The sequence below is a fragment of the Chanos chanos genome, chromosome 8, assembly GCF_902362185.1.
Source record: "Chanos chanos chromosome 8, fChaCha1.1, whole genome shotgun sequence".
Classification (NCBI taxonomy): Eukaryota; Metazoa; Chordata; class Actinopteri; order Gonorynchiformes; family Chanidae; genus Chanos; species Chanos chanos.
In genome coordinates, this window is record NC_044502.1 from 33,319,689 (window position 1) to 33,345,021 (window position 25,333).

The window sequence follows — 25,333 nt, forward strand, 5'->3', positions numbered from 1 at the left end:
TGACCGGCAATAACCAAACCACAGTTATTTTACTGATGTCAACCAAAATCAAGGGCTGTTGTGTAGACCTACATGATGATTAATGAAAAATGATTAAACGAATCAGTTTAATGCAGCCTTACCACTGCTCAACCCACAAATGAGAACAAGAAAAGGGAGATGGGGAGTTATAACAGCCCCCCTCACAGGGCAGTAACAACAGTATTACAGTTTTATTAACCCACAGCTTATAAATATACAGAATATTAGCTCAGCTCTGTGGTCTTTCACTATAAACTGAAGATAGTAAAGAGACCAACAGTAGAGAGTGCAAGAGGACAAATACATGGAGTAAAACAGAAACAACACAGCAGTGCAACCATGTGGCCTGTCACGACAATCCTGTGTGCAAAGGTCCAGAATAAGAGAAAATGAGGACCTCACTTTGCAGATACATTAAGAAAACTAAAACAGTGCGTCTTGTGCATTTTCCAATACATAAGTGTGCATTACATTTTAATGATAATAAAATATAGGATAATGACATAGTCGGTGAAATACAAGTGACCAAGTGGTAACTGTAGTTAGATAATCTGTGCAAAGTGAAACTATTGCACTCGCTTTTAGAAGCATTTTACAAGAAACCTTCAAAAAGTGGAAAGCAATGCTGAAGAGTATAATCAGAGGCACTGTGCTGGTGGAATATGCCTCTTTGACTGTAATAACAAAAACTGCTCACCCATCACTTTCATATCTACATCTGTAACTACTTAACAATGTTGCTTCATGTGAACAGTCAACCCATACATGTACAGTATAACAAACAGTTGATGATTGCACTAGCTTTATAGGAATGCCACCCGATAAGTACTGGTGCATTCATGCTGGTGGAAATCACATGGGACAGGAGATATTACCCTGATTTGGTGCAGGATCCTTGACTCGATTCTGTTCACTGTAAGGCATATTTCGGGATGAGTAAAGGGAATGTTACTTGACAGGAGCTAGGAAGGTCACGTGACCAGATAGTTAGTTCCAGAAATCAAACTCATATATAACTAAACAGACAGAGATCAGACAGAGACAGAGAACTATATACCCATACTGAAAAAAACAAGGGGTTAATGGCTGACGAATATAAGACCCTATAAGTAATTAAGAATCATGAGAAAATCCGGTGGCATCTTTGCGAAGAGACATTGCTGACAACAACTGACTTTTCCAAGTCAGTCTGGTTATTTTATATTACTAAACATAATGGTTGCTAAATTTAACAGCAAACCCTATGCTTGTACATGTCCACAAAACAACGGCTGCACTTTTTCTAACCGTACATGTTTTCTTCTCATAAATGTCTTCTTTTCGTACATGCATTCTTTTGTCCAAAGTGGCAAAATACAGCTACACGTAGCCATTAAGGAGCTTGCTGTGGTTTAAGTGCCATGTCCAAATTAACTGGAGACAAACGCAAGAGTAGTTGAAGGAAGTGAAAGACTAAACTACAGACAAAGACCGGTATGAACAGTGCAAATGAACACGGGCCTCAAAAGTGAAAAAGAAGCTGCTTCCCAATGTAACAGATAAAGCGCTGCTTCTTCTCCTTCTTGGCGGAAATGCTTGCGGTCGTTCTGTTCACAATGATGGTAAGTTACAGGTAACATAGATGCAATGGAATGCTGTTGTTATTGCTTAAAGTACACACATGTTTAAATTTCAGATATCCGTGAACCAGCTAAGCTGACAGTGCAAGAAGACTACTGCATAATAGCAAATACAATGGCAATGGCCCAGCTTCCCTGTTATGACATTATTTTTTTAAAACAAATATTTCTAATGTAGTTTTGTGTGGCATTTATAGTTAATACATTTTCATATAGTGTTTGGTGTTTCCATGATTTTATCTACCTCTTGTATTTGCCTCATCTATTTTTCACATTTGTAAACTTTTGATGGCCCTTTAACATTATCCTGATTGTTTTCCTTTCGGAGCTCTACACTATGCTGGTTGTCTATTGATTCTGTTGTTGGATGTGAACAGGGTGGTGAACCTCTGGTCAGAGAGTTCATAGATGATCTATGTAACTGGTTATGAAAAACTCCACACGCAACAGATTAGAGACCAGCATATGTTGCAGGCTTATAGCTAAGAAGAGAGCAAACACATAACAAAACAAGAATGAAAGAGTACCAACAAGCAAAAACTGAAAAACTTAAAACTCAAATATGTTTAAAACAAATGCCTAAAGAAAATCAACCAATCCCACTTTTTGATGTTTATTAAAAGTAAACAGATTCACTTGCAGTGCAAACAATGGATTTTTCTATGTCAACTTGTGTAAGTTGTGTAAACAAACCTTAGACCCTATAGAATGGTATACAGGACAGTAACATTTTGAAAGAAGTAAGCTGCAACCTGACATAAGAGAAGGTCCACAGCATATTGAAAGGTAAGTGTCCGGTGTGTTTTAAACATTGAACAGCACAGAAAGGACACAACCATGGTTGTTGTTGCTGTTGATTTTAGGAGTTTAGAGAATATTTTCCACAGTTTGAAACACTGTATGCACTACCCATCATGTATGACATATTTATTCTTATTACATACTTAGTATTTGGAATGTGTTGAAAGGTTATGATTTTTTAATATACCAGAAGCTCAATATTGTGCCAAAGTGTTAATGGTCATGTGTGTTGTTGACTACCTATCAAGTTTTGTATCGGAACATGAAAACTGGAAATGTGGTTTCTTTTTGTGCTCCTCTTTAAGGATGAGGCAGTTCACAGTGGCATTTTTGCTCTGCTTTTTCATGAGGGGATTTTGTTCTGATGACATACCTACATTAGGTAAACATGCTCATTTATCACTGAAAATGTTTTGGCTGCCATTGACCATTTACATTAGAAAGTTTTCCTTATACAAACACAACCTCACACCACACTGAAAAGTGCTTATCTCAGTCGACTAAAAGATGTTTTACAGAGACAAACTTAAATTCTTTTGAAATTTTGCAACCTTCAGTTACTATGAAATGTCACAGAAGATACTTTTTTTCCCCCCTCAACCTTGACCATTTAGTGAATGTAGCAATGCGGGGAATGCCAATTCAGTCAACAACACTCAACAGCTTGAGTGCAGCCAAAAATGCCATTGATGGTAAACACAGCGGAGTTCTGGACGGATCTTGTGCTCAGACAGAGAGTGAGACTAACCCCTGGTGGAGAGTTGATCTTTTGGAAGTGTACAGCATTACCTCTGTGACCATCACTAACAGAGCAGACTGCTGCTCTGACAGGATCAACGGAGCCGAGATCCGCATTGGGAACTCCCCAGACAACGATGGCAACAGCAACCCAAGGTGCTGTTTTTACCCACAAAACCTTATTTCGCTGTACTATTCATAATTCCTTTTTTAACGATATGCTTGCATCACGTATCAGGTGTTCTGTCATCTCCTCCATACCTCCTGGTGGCTCCACCACTTTCAAGTGCCATGGGATGGAGGGACGTTATGTCAGTGTTTTCCTCAGGGGTTATAAACAGCAGTTGACCTTGTGTGAGGTGGAAGTAATGGCAAACCCCATCCCTGTTGGTATGGCCATAGGTTCCACATCTCAAAAAGTATAGTACTTGTTCTTTTACAGGACTGCACTGGACTTGGGTTTTATTCCAGCATTTTGCTGGTCCAGAATCGTTTTGCATATCCTTTTGTTACAGAGAGCCATCCATCGAGTTTTATGGCTATACTGATATTTGTAATGTTCCTTGAGCAGATAAGAGGCCAACTCCCTATCCAGAAGTTGATATAACTATTCCAGTAACAGGTAATTGCACTATACTGAGAGAGGGATCAATCATTCCATTCTTTTACATTTACTGGGCTTGTGGGTTTGTTTTAACATGTCTGATATGCATTCTTGTCCTCCAGAGAATGTGGCTTTAAATAAAAAGGCAACTCAGTCATCTCAGTATAACTACCTGGGAAACCCTGACAATGCCATTGATGGAAAGCACCACGCCAAGTACAGTGAGAGATCCTGCAGCCACACAAAGACACAAACCAATCCCTGGTGGAGGGTAGACTTGCAGAGGGAGTACCCTGTCATCTCTGTGACCATCACAAACATTGAGGATGACAATCCTGAAATGATAGACGGAGCTGAGATCCACATCGGAAACTCCATGGAGAATAATGGCAACAGCAACCCATTGTAATGAGAGTCTTCGTGCATGTTCTCAATCTGTAACTCTGCTGTAAGGGAAAGTTGTGGCATGTTCTCTATTTTTCTTCTTGTAGGTGTGCTGTCATTTCCACATTTCCAGCTTGGGAAACTCAGACTTTCTATTGCAATGGGATGAAAGGCCGTTACCTCAATATCTTCCTGCCAGGGTGCGACAAACATCTGTCACTGTGTGAGGTGGAGGTGAATGCAAGAACAGACTCTGGTCAGTATTACTCTAGCACCCATTTATTGCACTGAGCTACACCACAGAAGTTAACTGTCCTTCTGGGATTCAGGACCATATCTAGGTGGGAGTGAAAGTCATTTTGTGTTGGGTGAATGAGATGGCAAAGGGTTCCTTTCTTTCTCCTCATTGTGTGTCACATGGGAGCCTGCCTACTTAAGTTGAGTGAATGGCATTCCTACCTTAGCACATCTAACAAAGCAATGCAGCTATTTGTGCATGATGCCATGGAGGCTGGTTTCAAGCATATTGGAGGATGTGTATGTCAACCCAGGCAAAAGTGGCTGTCATGGAGGCTTGAACATGAACAATAAACTTTTATAACTAAAGAAATTCTGAAAAAAAACTGTGTGTGAGCCTGTTGTTTGTAAAGTTTAAAGTTTAAATTTTAAAGTATGTTTGGAACCTGAGGCTCTTTTAAGTCAACTGTGTTTGTAAAAAAAATTTTTCCCTTTAAAACAGATATAGAATCAGTTTCTTCACCTGGGACAAAACTTCTTCCTTCTGGTAAAACTACATTTGTACAGGTTTTATTATTTATTAAGACAAGGTACTATCTAGCTACTGATGTCACTTTGTATCAAGATTTTTGTGTATAAAATTACTGTCTTTGGATCATTACTGCTTTAGAATGCTTAGTTTGAGTATTTATGTCAAACATGTTCTATGTAGACTTAATCTATACAGCCCATGCCATACTTTTTATCTGCCTTTGAGTTTTATCTGCCTTTGACTTTGTACAGACAGCAACAATAAGGGAAATCACAAAGGACAAGTACATTCTCAATGTCCAGACCCAACAGTCGTCTATGGTAAGATATGCCTTATTATTTTAGAATAATTTGTTACAACAAATATTAAACTTTATAGTGACGTTTTAATGGACATAGTATGGATATGTATGCTCTGGTGGATGTAACAAAGGATCCTCATGAAAAACTTTTTAGCCATTAGAAAACAGCTTACAGGCAAAGTAAATCTTTAAGAAGATTAAGGAAATCTTATGCAGTCTGTCCACAGTCCAAACTCTCTGAACTGAGTTATTTACGTTATGACACCAAGTTTTTGTTGTTGTTTTTTCGGAGTCCTCCATGTAAGGTTAATGATTTTGATTGTAAATTCTGGATTTCATCGATCCAGAGAATGCAGCCACTGGTGGCACTGCAACACAGTCCTCCCAGTTGGACCATCTTGGCAATGCTGGGAATGCCATTGACAGAAATCGTAGCACTGTCTACGCAGAAGGGTCTTGCAGTCACACCAAAGCTGAGATTGACCCCTGGTGGCGTGTGGACCTGCTCAAAGTACACAATGTCACCTTTGTGACCATCACTAACAGAGGAGATTGTTGCTCAAGCAGAATTAGTGGTGCTGAGATTCGTGTTGGCAATTCCCTCGCAAACCATGGCAACGGCAACCCGCTGTGAGTGATCAACAACTTTAAATGAATGAAAATGTAATCGTTCCACACACTTTGCCAAATGCATGTGCATCAACGCTCAAAAACATCATTGAAGAATACACTTTGATTCATCCTTCTCTCAGAAAATGAGTGTTAATGGGCTCTATTGGCACCCCTCTTTCTGTAGGTGTGCTGTGATCCCCTACATCCCAGGAGGTCAGATCAGAACTTTCCAGTGCGGTGGAATGGAGGGAAGATATGTCAATATTTTTCTCCCAGGTCGTGAAAAGTACTTGTCCCTGTGTGAGGTGGAGGTGCATGCGAGCACCTTTCAGCCAGGTACCAAGTCTGTATGGGTGTTTGGTGTAAAGTGTCATGGTAACAGATTATAACACAAAATTGTCCGTGACCCATGTGCTATTTAGCAGTTTACACCCTTCCATTTGCTAGTTGGGGGTTTTCTGGCAGCCCCTTGAAATAACTTCCTGGGTCAGAAGTGAAGTCAAACTTTCTTACATTATTGATTAGTAATTATAGCTAAGTGTTTTAGCTTTTAGCCTATTTTTTTCTTTTTACAAATAACTGCAGAGGGGACTGTGTTTTGAAACACATATTGAGTGATTTTACCTGGCTTTTTGTCTGTCACCTCTTTTCAGTTGTTTTGTCAGCTGTACCTGAGACTAGTTCCAGCCCTTATCTAACCTGGCTCTGGACTCCATGGAGAAAATCAGTACCTCGCCGAGGTAAACAGGGCAAAAAGAAAGAATTTCATGTGAGATTGAGTAGTTACACACACACACTCACAGAGAGAGAGAGAGAGAGAGAGAGTGAAACAGAGACAAAAAAGATTAAAAGGAGTAGATATTTGACTATTTGCCTCACCTAGACATTATACGAGTACTGTATAATCATCACATACCAGAAATCAAACTGTCCACAATTAAATTTTTGATTAATTCATCTACTTACCAGTGCACCGATCTGAAAATCTGTTCGTGTTCCTTTTCTGAATGATCATATCTCAAGTGTTTACCTCTCATTGCTTTGAAATAGCCAATGTTGCCTTGATGGGCAGGGCCACTCAGTCATCCCAGCTGAGCCGTCTAACCCATGCTGAGAACGCCATTGACGGACGCCTGGATGCCGATTATCTGTCTGGGTCCTGCATTCACACTAGACTCCAGTCTGACCCCTGGTGGAGGTTGGACCTACTCAGAGTGCACACTGTGATCTCTGTTACCATCACTAACAGAGAGGACTGCTGTGCATGGAGATTAGATGGTGCTGAGATCCTTGTCGGTAACTCTCTGGAGAACCATGGCAACAGTAATCCAGTGTGAGTGTGTTTGCATTAGATTTTGGGCCAATGACTACACATTTCACTCAAATGGTTGGGTTTGTCGAACTCTCTGTCCTCAAACCATTACATTTTGAGATGAGAACTTATTACTTTAGGAGTTACAAGATGAAAAGGGTGATGATCATTAACATTATAACCCTCTGATATTGAAGACTTGAAATATCTTTGCAGGGAAACTGACCTCTAATGTTCATTTATGCAGTTGTGCTGTGATCACCTCTATTCCTGCCGGGGAGTCTATAACGTTTCAGTGCCATGGAATGGAGGGACGCTATATCAACATAATCCGTCCTGGCTGCTTCAAATTCCTCAGTTTATGTGAGGTGGAAGTGGATGCGCAGCCTAAGGCTGGTGTGTAGGCTTTAGTGCTCTGTACCATGAAAAACATTCCTCGACTGAGAGGGTGTATGGTTTGAAGTAGGAATGTTTGATCACTTTTATTTTAACCAGTTTTCAGACACTGATTGCTGATTAGTGTAAGACACTTTTTTCATGCACATATAATATTTACCACATAATAAACAGTTACATTGTCATTTTATCAACTCACCCATGGAGATCACTAATTGTGCATGTTAACCTTTTTTTAAAATAAGCTATCCCTGAGTAGTGCTGACTGGTTGTTCTGTGCTATTTGTGTGTTACTAATTGTATGTTTATCTCACAGGAACTCAGTTATTAGATCCTGCAGATGATGAGGATATGCTCTTAGAAAAGCAGTGTCCGGATGTTAAAGTTCGTGGTAAAGACAGCATGTTTGTTGTATCACGTGCAACCCCCTCAGCTTTTGTGGTATGAAGTAGAAAATACTAATGAGTTAATGTTTTCTAATATGAAATTTAACCTTTTCAGAAAATGTGGCCACGGGTGGAATAGCTACTCAGTCCTCCCAGTATGATCATCTAGGTAATGCAAGCAATGCAATCGACAGAAACCGTAATCCAATGTACCATGCTGGATCCTGCACTCACACAAATAGTGAGACTAACCCCTGGTGGAGACTCGACTTGCTGGAGGTGTACAGTATAACCTCTGTAACCATCACTAACAGAGGAGACTGCTGCTCTGAACGGATCAGCGGAGCAGAAATCCGCATCGGCAACTCCCTGAAAAACCATGACAACAGCAATGCACTGTAAGGCTTTATGATTAAGCAAAGCATTCAGTCCTCAAGAAATGTACTTACATCGCACTTCTATGAAGTGTGAGAACATGTCAAACATGTATAATATAATACAATGCAATACAATACAATACAATATAATGTAATATAATATGATAATAAACACAGGTCTGTATGTGGCTCCCCTTGAACAGGTGTGGCGTGATCTCTGAGATGAAGGAAGGTGATACAGTCACTTTACAGTGTGGTGGGAGAAAAGGACGTTACGTTAGCATTGTTATTCCAGGGAAAAAGAAATACTTAACTCTGTGTGAAGTTGAGGTTCATGGCATCCCAAGCAAGAACTGAACCAGTGCAGCTAGAAGATGGCTTGACTAAAGGAGAAAATTCTCAAGGTTGGCCAATTGTATCCAGAAGTAATGCTTACTTGTCATATCGGGTTTTTGTTAATAAATAAGAAAAATTCTTGTCTTTTCAGACCTGGTTCATGTCAAAGGATAATTTAAAACATTTAATGCAATGTTTAACATTTTGGTTACAGTGCTGGCAAATACAAATAAATTCAAGTTTATCATTTCATTGAGATATAATTTATCAACTGAATTATTATTTTTATTAACTAATTGTGTTGCAAATCAAATAAACATAAAATACCTAAGAATGTCAACTGATGTCTGTTCTCTATATTTAATGAAGTTATGATGGTACAGATTTTCAAGACAAACATTGTTTTAGAATGCTTTCACAAAGTTCATGTATTCATTACAATCACTTAAATCTTTGATTTTAAAAATATTTATTAAGTTATTGAAAGTATCTATCTTAAGGAAAGGGTTCAGGTTTAAAAAGTCGGTTTGCAGCAGTTTTACCTTGAATGTACTATGATTTATCGAGCATGTCACGTATGCATTCTGGTTTCATTTCTAAGATTTCAAAAACAGTAAAACCAGGGAAACATTCCTCATTCCTTTTGATCCGTTGCACTTTTTAAGATGTGTAGTGTGCCAGGACAGGCCCAATCATTTTTCAGCTAGAAGAGGAGGCACGTTTCCTTTTGGAACTACATTTCCCATATACTCATAGGAAAAAAAAAAACAGGAAGTCATTCTGGGGCGCAGGGTCAGTTGAAGTGCACGGCGGCATAGAAGCGTGGTTGGATGACTGAATGGCAACGCCAGTGGATTTCATATTAAAGTCAGCCCGTGAGATGTCTCAACAACATCTGACAACTTAGTCGTGAAAGTTGAAGAATCAGGTTGTAAGGTTTGAATTGTTGTTTCTGCAAGTGTTATCGTTCCTCAAGCCTTCATGTTTGGGCCTGCTTGCTGCCTTCTTGATTGGCACAACGTTATCGCATTTAGCTATTTGAAAGTACTTTTTCATGGTTACGGAGCGCGGGTGGTACAGTACACTGTATTTTATACAACATAAAGTATCAGGACAATATACTGTGTGCACATTATATTGAAACGTCATCATATAAGATTGAAACTATTCATACAATTTCCTCTTCGGTTAGGATGTTTATGTTCTAAGAATATACCAATGTAATACCAATGAATATACCAATATACTAGTGTAATGTACTAACTGCTAGTATTTTTTTTTTAATCCTAGGATGAAACAAGAGCATCAAGACCTCATTCTGCATGCCACTGGAGCAAAAGAATTACAGATTGGTGGTAAGATTCAGACATTGTGGAGTGGTTATGGACAGATAGTGAGGGTTCATTTAAAAGGTTGTGACCGTCCCTCTGTTGTAGTCAAACATGTGGTGTTCCCTCATGAATCAAACCATCCAGGAGGCTGGAACACAGACAGGTCTCATCAGCGCAAGGTACGGTCCTACCAAATTGAGACATACTGGTACCAGAACTACACTACAAACGAGCGTTCCCGAACACCTGAATGCTTAGCAGCAAGGTCGTTTGGAGATGAACAGCTGATTGTTCTAGAAGACATAGACATCGCAGGGTTTGACCAAAGACGGACCAGCGTCACTGACACTGAGATTAGGGCCTGTCTCAGATGGATTGCTAATTTCCATGGCCTTTTCCTGGGTGTGGCTCCAGAGGGATTATGGCCAATCGGGACATATTGGCACTTGGAGACCCGCCCTGATGAGCTGAAGGCTATGGCAGATCAACAACTTAAGGAAGCTGCAGGGGAGATTGACAGAATACTTAACAACTGTCGATTTAAAACCATACTCCATGGCGATGCTAAATTGGCTAACTTCTGTTTCTCTTCTGATGGTTCAAAAGTTGCAGCTGTTGACTTTCAATATGTAGGTGGAGGCTGTGGCATGAAGGATGTTATTTATTTCCTGGGTAGCTGCATGGATGAGAGAGAATGTGAGAAAAGAGTTCCAGACCTGTTAGACTACTACTTTTTAGAACTGAAGGCTGCAGTAGAAGAACATGTGAATTTCAGTGACTTGGAAGAAGAATGGAGAGGATTGTTTGCTTTTGCCTGGACAGACTTCCATCGTTTTCTCCTAGGATGGATGCCTGGACATCACAAAGTTAACAGGTACAGCAAAAAGCTTGCAAAAGAAGTCCTGAGCAAACTGAAACAATCGAAAGGCAAAAACTGACAATGCCAAAATGAAAGTGGACAGACAAATCAGACTGCTTGTCCCTGTGGGTCATACTATCTTTCTGACTGTCCTCTCACCATCCATTTACAGTGAGGTCAACAAAGGAAGCAAGGTGTTAAAAAAAACCAAAAACAACTTCATAGAGACTGTGATATTGTGAAACTTGATGATTTCAAGTGCATGTATTGTGAAGTCCTACGTTTTTGTGTAATTTTCACATTTCTGTGTTTGTTATCTAAGTAATTCAACCAATCATAGAGTACTGTTGCTGGACACGTTGTACACTAATCACTGCAGTTATTTTTGACTTGTGTCTGTGTAATAAAGCCCCAGGTTGTTGTGGCTTTACTCTGTCAGTTTATGTTCTTTTTTTTTTCTCTCCGTCTCTCTCTGAAATATTGGCTATCTACCTGACTCACTTTAGCCATTAAGAACCTTTCTTACCTAGATACGCTGTATAGTTTTTGTGGCTTTTTGGTGTCTAAGTGCTTTCCCCAATGTGCTTTAAGTAAAATGATTTGAGAAATTCGGAATTAGAAATATTGGATGACTTAAGTTTTTTTATGTATATATGAAAGAGTAGGTTTAACACTTACCGGTTGTTTAAATATTGCTGCTTATCCACCATACAAACACAATCTGTATGAGTCCATTTTTAAATCAAGTATAATAGATCACTTTCTAGAGAGAGTTTATTAATTCTAAGGTACGGCATTTTCTAACGCACACAGGTTTAGATATTTTTTGCTTGCACAGGAAATGACCAAGACGTGTACTATTTTTGAAGGAAAGTTTTGAATATTTAGAAACGTACGTTCTGTCCTACGGATCGTAAGGGAACAACTGCGATTCGCTTCATAGTTATTTAAGAAAATAAATTGTTTTAATCTACTTGTGTGTGCGTGGAATACAATTACAAACACGTTCCTTGTTAAACAATGACGACATTTCCGATTACACCCGTCGAGACTCCATCTTAGCTAACGCCATCGTATACATGAAGAGGGGAGTGCATTCTGCCAGACTGTTTGGCAATAAGAACTGGAGTGATCCCTGTTGAAATTTGAGGTAAGTATATAAACAGTATTTTGTTTTGGTTATATGCGTTTGGCACCAAACCTCTGAGATATTAATTCTGTCGAACACAGATTGAATGTTTTCATCTTGGTAACGTTAGCATTGACTGTTTAGGTATGGGAATAACCTAACGCTAGCTAGGTTATGTTTGGAAGTTATTGTAGCAAGCTGATGGCTAGCGGTGGTTAACTAACCACTGCTAGCTATCTAGGGTTGTGAAGCGCACAACATCTCGACCACCACAGCTTAGCTAGGTAAAACGCAGACTTCGGCTATTTTCCTTGAAAATGTGTGACGTTGTAATACTTAATTTAGATTTTGCATTACCGGTCAGGTAATTACAGAGGTTGAATGCTCTTGGAATTAGTAGCTTTAGAAATAGTTTTTTGTATGATAGTTATATGCATTGAAATGGGTCCGTAGCCGCTGAAGTGTTTTCTGTTGTTTACATTAGCTTTCGCAACCAGTCATCAGTATTTCATTACTGGACCTCACACATTTTGGCCAAACTTGATAACTTTTTCATTAACAGCTGTTAATTGCTGATTCTGCGATAGGTACTCTCACAACACCTCGAATAGTCTCTTATTTATCAGTCAAATCAGAGGAGACGATGTGAGTGCATGTGTACGGGCTGTTTGACAGCTTAAGCTATGTGGACTTCATGAAAACCATAGGGTTTAGTGGGATGTTACCAACCAAATGTTATGAGCCAATCAAAAACTTCTCATCTCTCTCTCTTACTTTCTAAGGTCGGAGGTTTCAGTAGCTGCTACATAATCTTCATACTCGGGGGGCCACTTTGTAATGTGGATCTTTACGAGCAGGCCCAGTCACTGAAAAAGAACAAGGAAGGTTTTAAGGACTTTTCCCAGCTTGTCAGTGACCAGTAGGTTTGCAGTAAGGAGTCAAAATTACAATGAAAACGGCCTGAAGAAGAAGGATTTCACCCCACCTTGGGCAGCTCCTTTTGCAATAATCAAAAACTGTGGTGGTGACTCACTATTATGAAATATGGACGAAGGTTCAGTTGACAGCCCAGTCATCCTTGTCATCAAGGCCCCCAACCAAAAGTACGATGATCAAACCATAAATTGTTTCTTGAACTGGACGGTAGAGAAGTTGAAAAAACACATCTCTAATGTGTATCCTAGCAAGCCGGTGAGTAAATAGAATGATAATGAGTAGTTCATTGTTGATCTGTCTCTCTGACGCGCACACACACACACACACACACACACACACTTAAGCAATAAAGTTAGATCTGTTGATTTTAATATGATCTGTTTCTTTAATGGCAACATAGCTGTGCATACAGGATTTGTTTTTGTACTGAATTTGAAATATACAAAACAAACTAAAAACACGAATGACACATTAAAAAAACATAAATAAATGAACACGGATAATACACACATGAATAGAAATAAACATTTGTGATATGACAGGCAATTTCCATCTGATTTTAAATTCAGGTAGGAACTCCTAGTTTTACATGGCAACCGTCTCCCGTTAAACACTGAATTCTTTCCTTAATGGTTTAAATCTCCTTTAGTGTCCATGACTTTTAACTTTAATTATTCAAAATATTCTTCTAGTTGACAGTTTGATTTAAGCTTTAAAATTGCCCTCACCACACACAATGATAAATGTCGCCTGTTTTGGCTTCACTGCACTCAGCATGTATTTGTCTTTGCCATTGATCGGAATGTGACCATGGCCTTTTCTTGCTTACATATTACAGAGAAAGTGAAGATGACATTAAATGTATAATTTGCTTGAACTTTCCATAGAGGAGAGATATTAGTTTGCTAATGGTTGTGTTAAAATTTGCCTGGCTGGGCTATAAACACAGACGAGTACAACAGAGGAAAACTCTCTGAGGTGGAGGTAAAGGGTCAGCGTTTCAAGCGGAGGAATTCCAGTTTGGGGAAAACAGGAGTGACGTAGCACTGTGGTGTTTTTAGACCCACAGTGGTTGGTCATGTAGTAGATACTACCAGGGTGAGATTTAAGAGAGAGTTCAGGAGTTTATTGACTGTAGCTATTTGGGTACTTCAGGGTCAAGCACCATTTTGTTCTGCCAGGTCTCAGACGGGCAGCAGTCTTCAAGTATTTTGGGATTAAAAGCATGAACTCATCAGCGATCACATGTTTTACAGTAGTAGATTTGGTATAGTGATTTGGCACCTTCATGGGCGCTGAGTTTTTTTCCTGCGATGTGAAGATGTCAGATATTTTATTGGTAGCCAATATTTCTTCAGGAAGACCTGTTTGACTCTGACAAATAACATGTTACAAGTGTGTCTTTACTGAACAATCTCTGTGGCAGCATTCTTGAAAGCCTCTATGAGACCTCACATTCACTGAGGCGTTCACTTAAGTTCACTCGGTTCACTTGAGTTGTGATACAATATATGTCACGTCAGATAGTCAGCAGCGCTCTAACCTACATGTCTAAGGAAGCCTGAGCTTTTCCTGGTAGTGATATCCTAGTAGTTGTGTAGGCTGGTTTACAGGTCATGCCTCAGCTGAGTTTATGCTGTTATTTGAGAACTGGGTGTGCGCTGCTGTGACGTAGCTGAAACACAGAACTTTTAAATCAACATGTATGATAGTATAACGGTTTACATTAGCTGATGGCATTTCTACTTGTGAATCGAGACATATTTAGAAATTGTTCATGTGGTCATGTTTGGAAACTTTTGACTGTGTCCTGACCTCATAATAGAGGACCTACAGAACAAAAAGTTCCAATGGGAAAATTTGTTTAAGCAGTAATTTCAAGTTAACAACTGTTTGCATAGGGAAAATAGCATATTTTCTGGGTCACCATTAAGCGATGAACTGCCTGAAGTAACATTGCAACTGACTGAAAGTCACACCATTAAAAATATATGGAATTACAGGAACACCTCACTAAACTTTTCCTTTGAGAACATTTATCTGCTCACCACAGTTTTTTGGGGAGGCTAATTCCTTAAGCTTGCACATCCTTACGCTTCAGTCCTTGTTCAGTTCTCTAGAAGTACAAGTCTTGCCAATAATGGGATGGTTTACTGATGAGTGCCCTTAAATACAGCCAAATGAGTCATTCCATCACCTGTCACTCAGTTTTTGCATACACCGTCACTTGTCAGACAGCTTTCACATATGCGGTACCCAAGCCTAAATGAATTTATACATTTTGAATGTTGCATTTTGCAAGTGAAATAGGGGTAGTACTTTCTAAGTAGTGATTTCTCTCAAAAATCTGCATATTGGTCATTATTATTTTTATTTTAATGCTAAAGTTGAAGTCTGATCATTAGCAGATATCCTTTTTAATGCGTTGTTTTTTTGTTACAAAATTAAAAACCAGTGCTGGAACATGTGATCTGTTCTGCAGTTTCTGAGTAATGTTTTGACTTTCAGTCTTCTAAAGATCAAAGGCTGGTCTACTCAGGACGGCTTCTACAGGATCACCTGCAACTGAGAGATGTCCTCAGAAAGGTATTACTCTTCCTCAGTCATCTGTGTGTAGAGGACACTGATAACACAGTGACACACACATTTTACATTACCGTCCATGCAGCTCTAAATGAATCTGGCCTATTTTTGCTTTTTCTCCATCACAGCAAGATGAGTACCACATGGTTCACCTGGTGTGTGCCTCTCGAAGCCCTCCGGCCTCTCCCACAACCCCCAGCACCCCTGGCTCCTCTGAGTCCACTTCAGTGAGTACTGCCCCCCCCCCCCCCTTCTCAAAAGCACGCATCATTTCTCTGCTGTATTAGAGCTGCATGCTTCTTACTAATCTTTATTTTTTTGTTGTTGTCATTGTTGTTTTTCATTTCCATTTCATTCTCGGCATTGTTATAGCACTTGGTATAATTGGTGTAACACCACTGTTAAGCAAAGATGGAAGAAACATTCATTTTAAAACACTGGCCGAGTGACCTCGGAGTGACCTTCATCTTAGTATTCAACAGGCGTGCTGACTTTGTGCGTTGGTCTTTACTGCCGTTCTCTCCATTACTTCAGCTGCAACAATGCTGATATTGTTCATTATCCACACAAAATCAATAGCCTCTTCAACCGCAACACTTAACATATTTACATGTCTCTTCTCCCGTTGCTCTGGTATTGCACTGAACAAACCAAATGACTGCACAGTCTCTGAATGTCAGAGGAACACAGAGCGTTACATCAGAGCCATTGATGTCATTTAGCTGGCACTGACCTTGTCTTTTTGAAAGTTTTGAGAACACCATCTCCCATGGGGAAAGCATTTTTTGTGCTGAAATAAATGTCCTTCATCCTCCATAAATAAACTGAAGTCAGTATGATCTGGGTCTCTTCAAGTTTATTTCTGCAGAGGTGACCTGTTTGAGTCTGTTTTTTTTTTCTGTAAGAAATTGCCTGTGCTGAAATACCCCTGCTTGTTGTTTTGTTTTGTTTTGCTGAGTTGAGACTTGCTCTCAGAGCTCCTTCTGAAGTATGCTGTGCGTGTTGTCTGAGAGGTTTCAGGCCTTGTGTTTGTCTTGCTTTTTAGAATTCAGACAGCGCTGGCATTTCCTCATCAGCCACCACACCTAATCAGGATGGCCCAGCCACATTCACCACCACGAACTCTGAGGGGCTGAGACATCGAGCTACTGCAGCACAAGCATCTGTCCTCAACCCAGCTTCTGCAGACACCATGCAACGGTAAGTACACGGCCTCTGAGGCTTGGTCCTCACCCCCTTCCAAACTGGTTTCATATCTACATTTCCTTCAGATTCAGTTTTACAGATTAAAGATGAAGTAGCCTGTCTGTTTTGCCCCATTATTTTTGGTCTTTTGTCTAAATATTCTGACCATGCTCCCCTTAGATTAGACAGATGTAATATTGTGCTGTTGATGAGTTTAGCTGTGTACTGTGTTGAGTCATCAGTGCGTTGGGCCTTGTGTCTTAAGAGAAAAGGTAAATGCCTTGATTTTTGTTATATGAAACTAAATGGGTGGGGTGCGTGTGTGTGTATCTCCTGCAGACCTGGTGGGATTCCGTTACCCATGCAGGCCGGTCCAGCGGCTGGTATCCCTGCCCATCCGATGTACATGCCCATCCAAATACTATGGTGGCAGCAGATGTATGCTCGACACTACTACATGCAGTAGTAAGTGCATTGTTCTCTATGACTGCATACTTTTGTGTTTGAATAAGAGAGAATACTGAATGAATGGTTCTTATTCAGCTGTTTGCATTTGTCTCATTTCTGCTGGTGTAAGTGTTCAGTGCATGATGTGTAAGACCTTCTCCTGTTCTCTCAGTCAAGCAGCAATGGCAGCTTCACAGGCCTCTAGCACAGCTGCTGCTCCGCCTTCACCTCGCGCCGGCCCCTCCCCACAACCAGTTCAGCCCAATGAACCCGCGGCACCCATGGGGCCCAACCCCGCCCCTAACCCGATCCCCGAGGACCGGCCTGCCAATCCCAACATCCAGATGAACGCTCAGGGAGGAGCCGTGCTGAACGAGGACGAGCTGAACAGGGATTGGCTGGACTGGATGTACACGGTGTCTCGCGCTGCCATCTTGCTCAGCATCGTCTACTTCTACTCCTCTTTCGGTCGCTTCGTCATGGTGATCGGCGCCATGTTGCTCGTCTACCTGTGAGTGTTTCACACGCGTCGCAGGTTTCTTTGCAGCCGCCTCACAAGCAGTAAAAATATTTCTCCCACCACATGACTTGCTCTCCCTGACTTTCTCTCTTCATCCATATCCTTGGAACATTTTCTGAGTATATTTACTTTCCCCTAAAGTTCTACCCCCCCCCCCCCCCCCCCCCCCCCCCCCCCCCCCTTTGAGTTTTGCTCTGTTTTTGCACAGCTGGGTTGAAGTGCATGTTTTTGCCTTTCTACCAGACTCTAACCAGTATTGTAACTGTGTTCTCCCACAGCCACCAGGCAGGCTGGTTCCCCTTCAGGCCAGAGATCCAGAACCCTGGAGCAGGAGAGGCTCCACAAGAGGAGGCCGACCGACATCGAGACATGCAGGAGATGGTATCTCATTAAAAAAATCTAAACTTAACCCTAGACTGTTCCTATGTTCCTCCTGTAACTGTACAACACCACACCATCTTCTCATTCACCCCATCGCTCACTCCTTTTCGCCGGTCAACTCCACTCCATCTTTCTCCTTTGTTTCTCTGCGCCGCAGGAACGCATCATGGATGAGGGAATGGAGGATGAGGAGGGTGACAGTGGAGAGGAAGGCCTCGAGGATCAGTTGAACGACGGGCCGCAACAGCCTGGCTTCCTTGCCTCTGCATGGTCCTTCATCAGCACGTTTTTCACATCACTCATCCCCGAAGGACGCCCACATGCTGCCAACTAAACCAGAATCTCTCCACAACCTGTCAGTGCCTGACAGAGTCAGGGGAAACAACAACAACAAAAAACAATAAACTAAGCAACGTTGACATTGATTACACAGTGTGCCATGTTTCTGGCAAGTCAGTATTGCTGCTTAATTTGTGGGGGGGAAAAAAAAAAAAACAACCAAACTTTCACCTGATCAGTTAGTACTAGATTTTTTTTTCTTTGATCATGTCAGAAGGTTTGGAGATGGATTTAAAAGATTTGTCTTCCATGTTACTCTATGAGAGAGACCTTTTCTCCTCTTTTTTTTTTTTTTGGTGTGTTTGCTATAAGACTGGATGTTAGACAGAACTAACAGAGCACACCGAAATCGTGAACAGTGCAATTGCTTTTCGTTCTCAGTTAACCCATGGTGTGTATATAAACAGTAAATATTCACAGATATAAATATATGCATCTCATTAAGAAAGGCACATTTTTGAATAAAAACTAAGTTGTGGTTTGACAGCTTGACAAGTTTGTTTGCTGTGTAGTTTGTTTTCTGGCGTTCCAAAACCGTCTTGCGTAAGTGTGTCCACCAGGTGGTGCCACTGCGCTGCAAGACCAATCTTTGTCTCATTATCTGAAAATGTTAATATACGAGATTAACAATGGTGGTATTTACTGGAAATCGAAGTTGAATTTGTACAAAGTCCCTCTGAATTGTCAGTAAAGACCGTATTACTTTTCTGTTTTGAGAGTTCTGAACTGAATTCTGAATTTTAATGATAAAGCTGCTGTATCGAGTCAGTTACAAATGGAAATGGGGCAACAGTGTGACCTTGTCTAAGTCTTTGCATATAGTTCAACACTGGCCTAATGAATTAATGAACAACTCAGTTCTTTAGTTAAACCAGAAAAGTCTCTGCAAGGCTAAACTAAAACAGTCTGTGGAAATGGACTGAAAGCACTAATGAAGAGTTTTTCCCACAATGTCAAATACAATCTCTGAGTAAACATAGATTATTGTGGTTGTGTACGCATTACATTTAAATTCCAGTTAAATAATACTTTCCAGATTCATATTTTATTTTTATTTATTTACTTATTGTTCATGAAGATCAACAGAATTTAGGGGATCAGACACATCCCAGTGTCCTCCCCAGACCACTGACTCTTAATGTAGAGGTGACTGAATTTGGAGGAGACTGCAGTGCACTTCAGTGCCATCAGAAAACCTCTAATCAAATGAGAATGGATTTTGTTTGGTTCATTGAAACAAGACAATTAATTATGCATGACAGAGACATTAATGGGCTCTCATTTCACCCCGGCTCCTCTAAAGTAACTGAGTAAATCAGGTTATAGTCTCTTAGCTCAAGGTAGGACAACGCTTATCAGGAGTAAAGATTTCCAATGAAGGGTCTCTCTTTTAGATTGAGATTTCATCATGATTGGAAAATCTGTCAGACTCCCTTTGTCAGACCTTGATGATGTCTCTGTTAAATGTCAGCCTGTTTGAAACTGTGGTAGCCTGAATAACATTTCTGTCAAAGGCACTGCACGTCCTCAAAGAGAGAGAGGAGAGAGAGAGAGAGGAAAAAGAAACAAACCCCAGCTCTAATTTTATTTTGCCTTGTTTTGTATCACCCCCCCCCCCCCCCCCCACCCCCCTCTCTCTCTTTTTTAAGTAAATCCATAGTAATAGCAAATTTGCGCTTGCTGTGTGCAGTGCCCCTCCCCTTTTATTTATTTGGGTTTTTTTTATTTATTTATTTTGCTATACGGCCTAGGTAGCTATGACCCCTATTTAAGCTTATAGTCTAAAAAGTACTGTTTCATTGAGCCAGTGAGCGACTGTCACCTCTGTTGTCCCAGCACTGACAAAGGCGCTGGATAAATTTGATTAAGTGGCTTCCCAGTCACCAGGCTAAAAAGGCGGCCCATTGCTGTAAATGCTCCCACTTACATTGTAATGCACGCCCATAGTGTTCTCTAGACATTTTTAAATGATCACGGAAAAAAGAGGGAGATGCAAAATTGATGGAAATGACATTAGATTCATCTAACGCTCCTCACTGTGTAAATTATACTCTTACTCCTTAAAATGGACTCTCTGGCGAACTGCTCCTTCCAATTTATTTTGCCATACCTCACAGCCGCTTCTCTGCCCTTTCCCTATCCCTTTAATCCAATCACCGTCGCAGTGGATGTTATTTATTTGTTTATTTATTTATTTTCAAAGGATGTAACTGATTTTTATCAGGGGGTAAAAGTGCCCCCTTCTTCCTGGTGAAACGGTGACTAACGTCCTTCTATCGATCGGTTGGTTTGTCTCTAACAGCGATGGCTTTGCAGTCAGACGGCGAGGCCGACTGGGATCCATGTTTAGCATTACGCCATGTATAGGCTACTAGCCTATGGGCATCTCTTGCAGACTTAGCAGAACTCCAACTCGGAACAGTGTAACAGAAATAGAATAGAAAACCAAGAGTTATTAAGTGACTTGATCAATAGATGTGCGGCGGAGACTGAGGTCAGTGAACAGATATTATATAATTTTGTAATTAACTACTTCCAAATAACTACTCATGCCTAGCCCTTATACTCATTTGCCTCGGTCTGACAGTTACATGACCCTTGTCGTCTTTTCAGTTATATTCTGTTAGGTGAATGGATATTATGGTTATGACTCTGTGCATCTGCCCTTAGTAACTGCAGGTTTGAGAAATGTAATTTTTTTTTTCTTTGAGGGAAAAACGCATTTTACTTTATCACACTGTTCAGAAGCGCTCTTCATCTTTATTTGTATGATGCTTGAAAATGTTTACAGAGCTGTTTCTCCGTTTAGATCGTTAATGTAGAGTCTCAATAGGTGAGAACGAGTAACATGTTTCAAAGATTAGGCAACCCCAAAACAGGCAATATCTGCCAGTCAGAACAAAGGTGAGATAATCATTTAACCAAATTTACAACAAGAGTAAAAAATTATTCGTTCATTATAAACCATAAATGAGTCAAATAAATACTTCCATTTGTCACTCAAACCACAAGGAAAAGCTTCTCTGTTACCAGTGAGTTAGTAACCATTAGTTTTGCTTTAAATATGAATGATTTTGATGTGCAATGTAGTGCCAGAGAGTTTCAACTCATCAGGACATTTATCTTGAATATTTGCGCATGGATTGAAGCTGTGCGTGCTTTAAGAGTAAACATTTGTGTTGAATGCGTCAGGGTAAGACAGGCATGGCAAAGAAGAAGCATGACTCAGTTTTGTGTGATGTGTGACTGTTACATGTTCCCAAAAAACACACACTCTCACTGCATTATTTTAGGATGATATATATTTTCATTGTTTACAAATAACATCTATCCTTAAATGTTTCAAATATTACATTATACCATATCATTTTTAGAGCTGAAATAAATATATTGCACTTAAAAAAAATCATTGAACAAATTTTCGTTGTGTGTTGCCTTGTGGTCAGGTTATATTTAACACGATAAAGAATACAGACACGCATGCACGCACACACACATACACACACACACACACACACACACACACACGCATAGCACACAAGATGTCAATGCTCCTTGCCAAACATTTTCCAATTGCTTAACTGTGCATACAAACTCTTGAAAGTACATTGGATTTGTGGATTCATATAGTATGGAGTGAGAGTTGTAATTCAAAGGTGCCAGGGGTCAGACATTAAGCCAGAAAAACATAAAGCCAAAAACAACAACAAAAAGATATTTGCACTGAGGACTCCACCTCTCATTGGAGAGGAGCTAAATGAAAAATACTCTTCTGACATCTTGTATTTCAGGCATTCCAAAACAGTCTACCTGAAACTAAGAACTGTCAGGACAACCTACCAGGGCCACACACAACTGTGATACTCCGCTGGTATCTGGGTGATTATTTCTCACTTCATTTAGTCAAATTCACAAAAAAAAAACCCAAAAAAACAACAATAATACCAAAAAAGAAAGAAGAAACAGAAGAAAATTAGGGGGGACAAGACTGACAAATGTGTAAGAGCTGCGCTTTTTAAATTATTCTTCAGAACAAAAATGCAGTGAGTAATAATAATAATAAACATATTACTATAACAAGAAAACCAAGAGTGTGTACTGAAATTTGATTTGAGGGCCTGTAATACCATAATCATTATGTCTGCATTGTAGAGATGACAGCACATTGTTACCACAGTCTCTCTCTTTCTCTCTCTCTCTCACACACACACACACACACACACTCACACAAACACAAACACACACACATGCACGCACAAAGCCCTTTTTCTTTAGTGTTGCTCTCATAGCTTTCAGTGTTGCTCTGTGATTGGGTTACAGGATGTTGATGAATAAGCATCAGCGTGACTGTACAAATGGGACCAATTTAATCATGAAAAACCTCATTCGCCTGCCTCTCCCACCCGGGCGGCGGGGTCTATTATTTACAGGTGTGGACTTCCTCCAAGCCTGGCTGTCGACACACAGCTTCAGGCTGCTGTACATCAATTTTGGGCAGAGAATTAAGGTATCTTATCGACACCCCATTACTACTGTGAAATATCACATAGCATCAAAACTGTTAGTCACATCCAGGCTTTGATTCCTTTGATTCCTGATTCAGGCTTTCCTTTCACACTTCACAGTTATTTTAGCAACTGTACCCATAGGTCAAACAGTACAGGAAAAAAAACACTGAGGAAGTCACCAACTTAATCAATTGCCCAAAGAGGTTGACATGAATGGAGCTGAATGAGAGAATTTAGCTGTACATCAGTTTTGGATCCTGTCATTAGGCAGTAACTTTGACCTCTGTTCTATTTGCCATGAATCATGCTGTCTATAATACTGTAACATAATCAGTCTGTGCATTTGCATTGACATTTATCTTCATCACATACAATTGTTATTATCTTGTTTACTTTAAATTGGGATGATAGTCCTGTGGAGTCATGGAGGCTACAACTGTCAACAATATCATAAAGTTGTATGTACACAAAATTCAACATTTTTTTTTAACTCTGCTAAGTCATGACTTAGAGTTCTACCATCCTTGAGTGTCAAACTCGGTGTCCAAAATGTTTAAAAGTACATTTGTGAGAGAAAAGATATTCATGTCTCTGTCTGATTCACAATAAAGATTAAGGTCAGTTTTCCATAGAGGTTCCCAGAGTCTATAAGAGAGAGAAATTCCTTCCAGTTCTCCAGACTTATAGCCAGTGTTGAGAGATTACAGTGCCCCCTAGTGTCTCAGGCACAAAGAAGAAGACTGCATTGCACCCATTTCTGTAAGCTTCATGTGCCATCACCAGCAAGTGCAGACGAAGTCTCACTTTTTGACTCTTCTCTGTTTTATTGATTTATTTATTTATTTTATCCCTCATCTGTCTCTGGTCTGCTGTCCACAGGAGGATGGAGAACGAGAGGTAAAAGATTGAGATGAACAGCTCTCAGGGGCAGGACGTGTTATTTCATGAGATCATAACTTTCTCTCTCCCGCAGTCCATTAAAAAAAACACACACACAAATCAGAATCATGCATGAGGTGTTTGTAATGCATTTTTGTATCTCTCCAAATTCACTGGTGTCCATTGGCACTTTGATCCACAGATCTTCTCCGGTATAGCTGTTGACAGCAGCGTCTCCAGGTCGTTGAGCAATCAAAAGTCACTTGTGGTTATTTACATCAGAAAACAATGTATTTCTTTTTTTTCTGAGAAAGATGATTATGTCAATGTGTATGCGTATGTGTATGTGTATTTCTATGTGTGCATATTCTTGTGTGTTTGAGTTTATTAGTGTGTGTGTGTGTGTGTGTGTGTACGTGTGTGTATGTGCTCATGCTAATGTGGTTATATATGATCCCATTTCACTAGATTATCAGTAGGCCTCATTCTGCTGCGATGCGAGTCATACAAACGGAGTCATGACTGTGGAGGAGTGGCGCAGTCCCTGGATAGCAGCGTAGGGGCCTTGCTGAAAGTAGTGGTGGTAACGGGGCATGTGAAAGGACGGGAAGGTGGGTCCGCTGCCTTGCATGGAGCCGGCCAGAGCCGTGGGGGCCAGAGGCATGCCTAGTCGGCTGTAGGGCGGCAGAGAACCTTGGATAGGGTGAGGCAGAGGGCTAGCCAGAGAGGCTGTGCTGGTCCCAATAGCAGACAGTGACTGGGGGTGCTGGAAGCCAGAGAAACCTGAAGTGGTAGTGACCCAGGAGCTCAGGGAGAGGTTGTCTGAGGCTGTGAAAGCAGAGCCTGCATAGAGGTAAATGGATGTTAATGGACACAGCCACATATACATAATGTATGCATAATACATTGTAGTGACATATGTTGTATACTATGTGCAGTCAGACTGCTCAGTGCAAGAATGGATAATGACACCGTCATTTGGCATGGGTGTTTTTATTCTCACCTCTGCTGTGTGCTGAGTGACCGTCCTCAGCGAGCGTCTCCTCCTCGGCAGTGTATGTGCGGATTGGCGACCGGGCGTAGGAATGCTTATGGATCAAACTCTCAACACTTTCCCTACAGCATAGCCCAAGAGAAACAACCACAAAATATATCTCTAATGTCACACTGATTAAAAAAAAACAAAACAAAACAAAAAATTGCCTCATTATGTGACAAAGTCTCCTTACTAGCCACACAACAGTATGTTACTACACTCCCAATGACTAATCCCTCCCACACATTTATCTATACATATCCACATTGTAAAATGTTTCTTCAGGTTATGGATAGAACTGATGTCTTTAACATTACAAATATTAAATGTCTGTTAGAAACCATCGCAGACGTTTAATATTTCCACAGAGATCTCAACGCAGGTCGGAAAGCGCGTAAACAACATTTTGTAAACAGCAACTATTACAAGGACAAACCCTGCTCTGGCACATATAAAAATACCTTGCACAATACAACCTCTAGAGTGTGTTAAAACACAGCACATATGGTGCTGTCTATATGCCCTTTCTGCTGTAAGTACATTA

The 25,333-nt window shown here is 40.4% G+C and overlaps 3 protein-coding genes across 3 annotated transcripts in view; 2 read left to right on the plus strand and 1 right to left on the minus strand.

Moving 5' to 3' along the window:
* The first annotated feature begins 3,003 nt into the window (after window positions 1–3,003).
* LOC115819623 (uncharacterized) lies at window positions 3,004–8,677 on the plus strand. The gene is made up of 14 exons (XM_030783127.1): window positions 3,004–3,335; window positions 3,418–3,569; window positions 3,751–3,801; window positions 3,906–4,188; window positions 4,275–4,423; window positions 5,188–5,256; window positions 5,585–5,867; window positions 6,034–6,185; window positions 6,503–6,589; window positions 6,900–7,182; window positions 7,409–7,557; window positions 7,874–7,948; window positions 8,059–8,341; window positions 8,524–8,677. The coding sequence occupies exons 1-14, from the start codon at window positions 3,004–3,006 to the stop codon at window positions 8,675–8,677; spliced, it is 2,502 nt and encodes an 833-aa protein (XP_030638987.1).
* A 3,268-nt stretch (window positions 8,678–11,945) lies between these two features.
* herpud2 (HERPUD family member 2) lies at window positions 11,946–18,772 on the plus strand. Its single transcript, XM_030781560.1, has 9 exons — window positions 11,946–11,996; window positions 12,758–13,166; window positions 15,420–15,497; window positions 15,623–15,721; window positions 16,540–16,694; window positions 17,019–17,144; window positions 17,299–17,637; window positions 17,925–18,027; window positions 18,185–18,772. Exons 2-9 carry the CDS (start codon window positions 13,020–13,022, stop codon window positions 18,359–18,361), a joined length of 1,224 nt encoding a protein of 407 aa, XP_030637420.1. The 5' UTR covers window positions 11,946–11,996; window positions 12,758–13,019; the 3' UTR covers window positions 18,362–18,772.
* A 5,461-nt stretch (window positions 18,773–24,233) lies between these two features.
* Window positions 24,234–25,333, minus strand: part of tbx20 (T-box transcription factor 20) — a 6,809-nt gene continuing 5,709 nt past the window's right edge. The window contains exons 7-8 of the mRNA XM_030782714.1: window positions 24,757–24,869; window positions 24,234–24,596 (exon numbers count right to left, since the gene is read on the minus strand). Of these exons, the coding sequence (XP_030638574.1) occupies window positions 24,256–24,596; window positions 24,757–24,869 (454 nt within the window). The 3' untranslated portion in view covers window positions 24,234–24,255. The remainder of the gene's footprint in view (window positions 24,597–24,756; window positions 24,870–25,333) is intronic.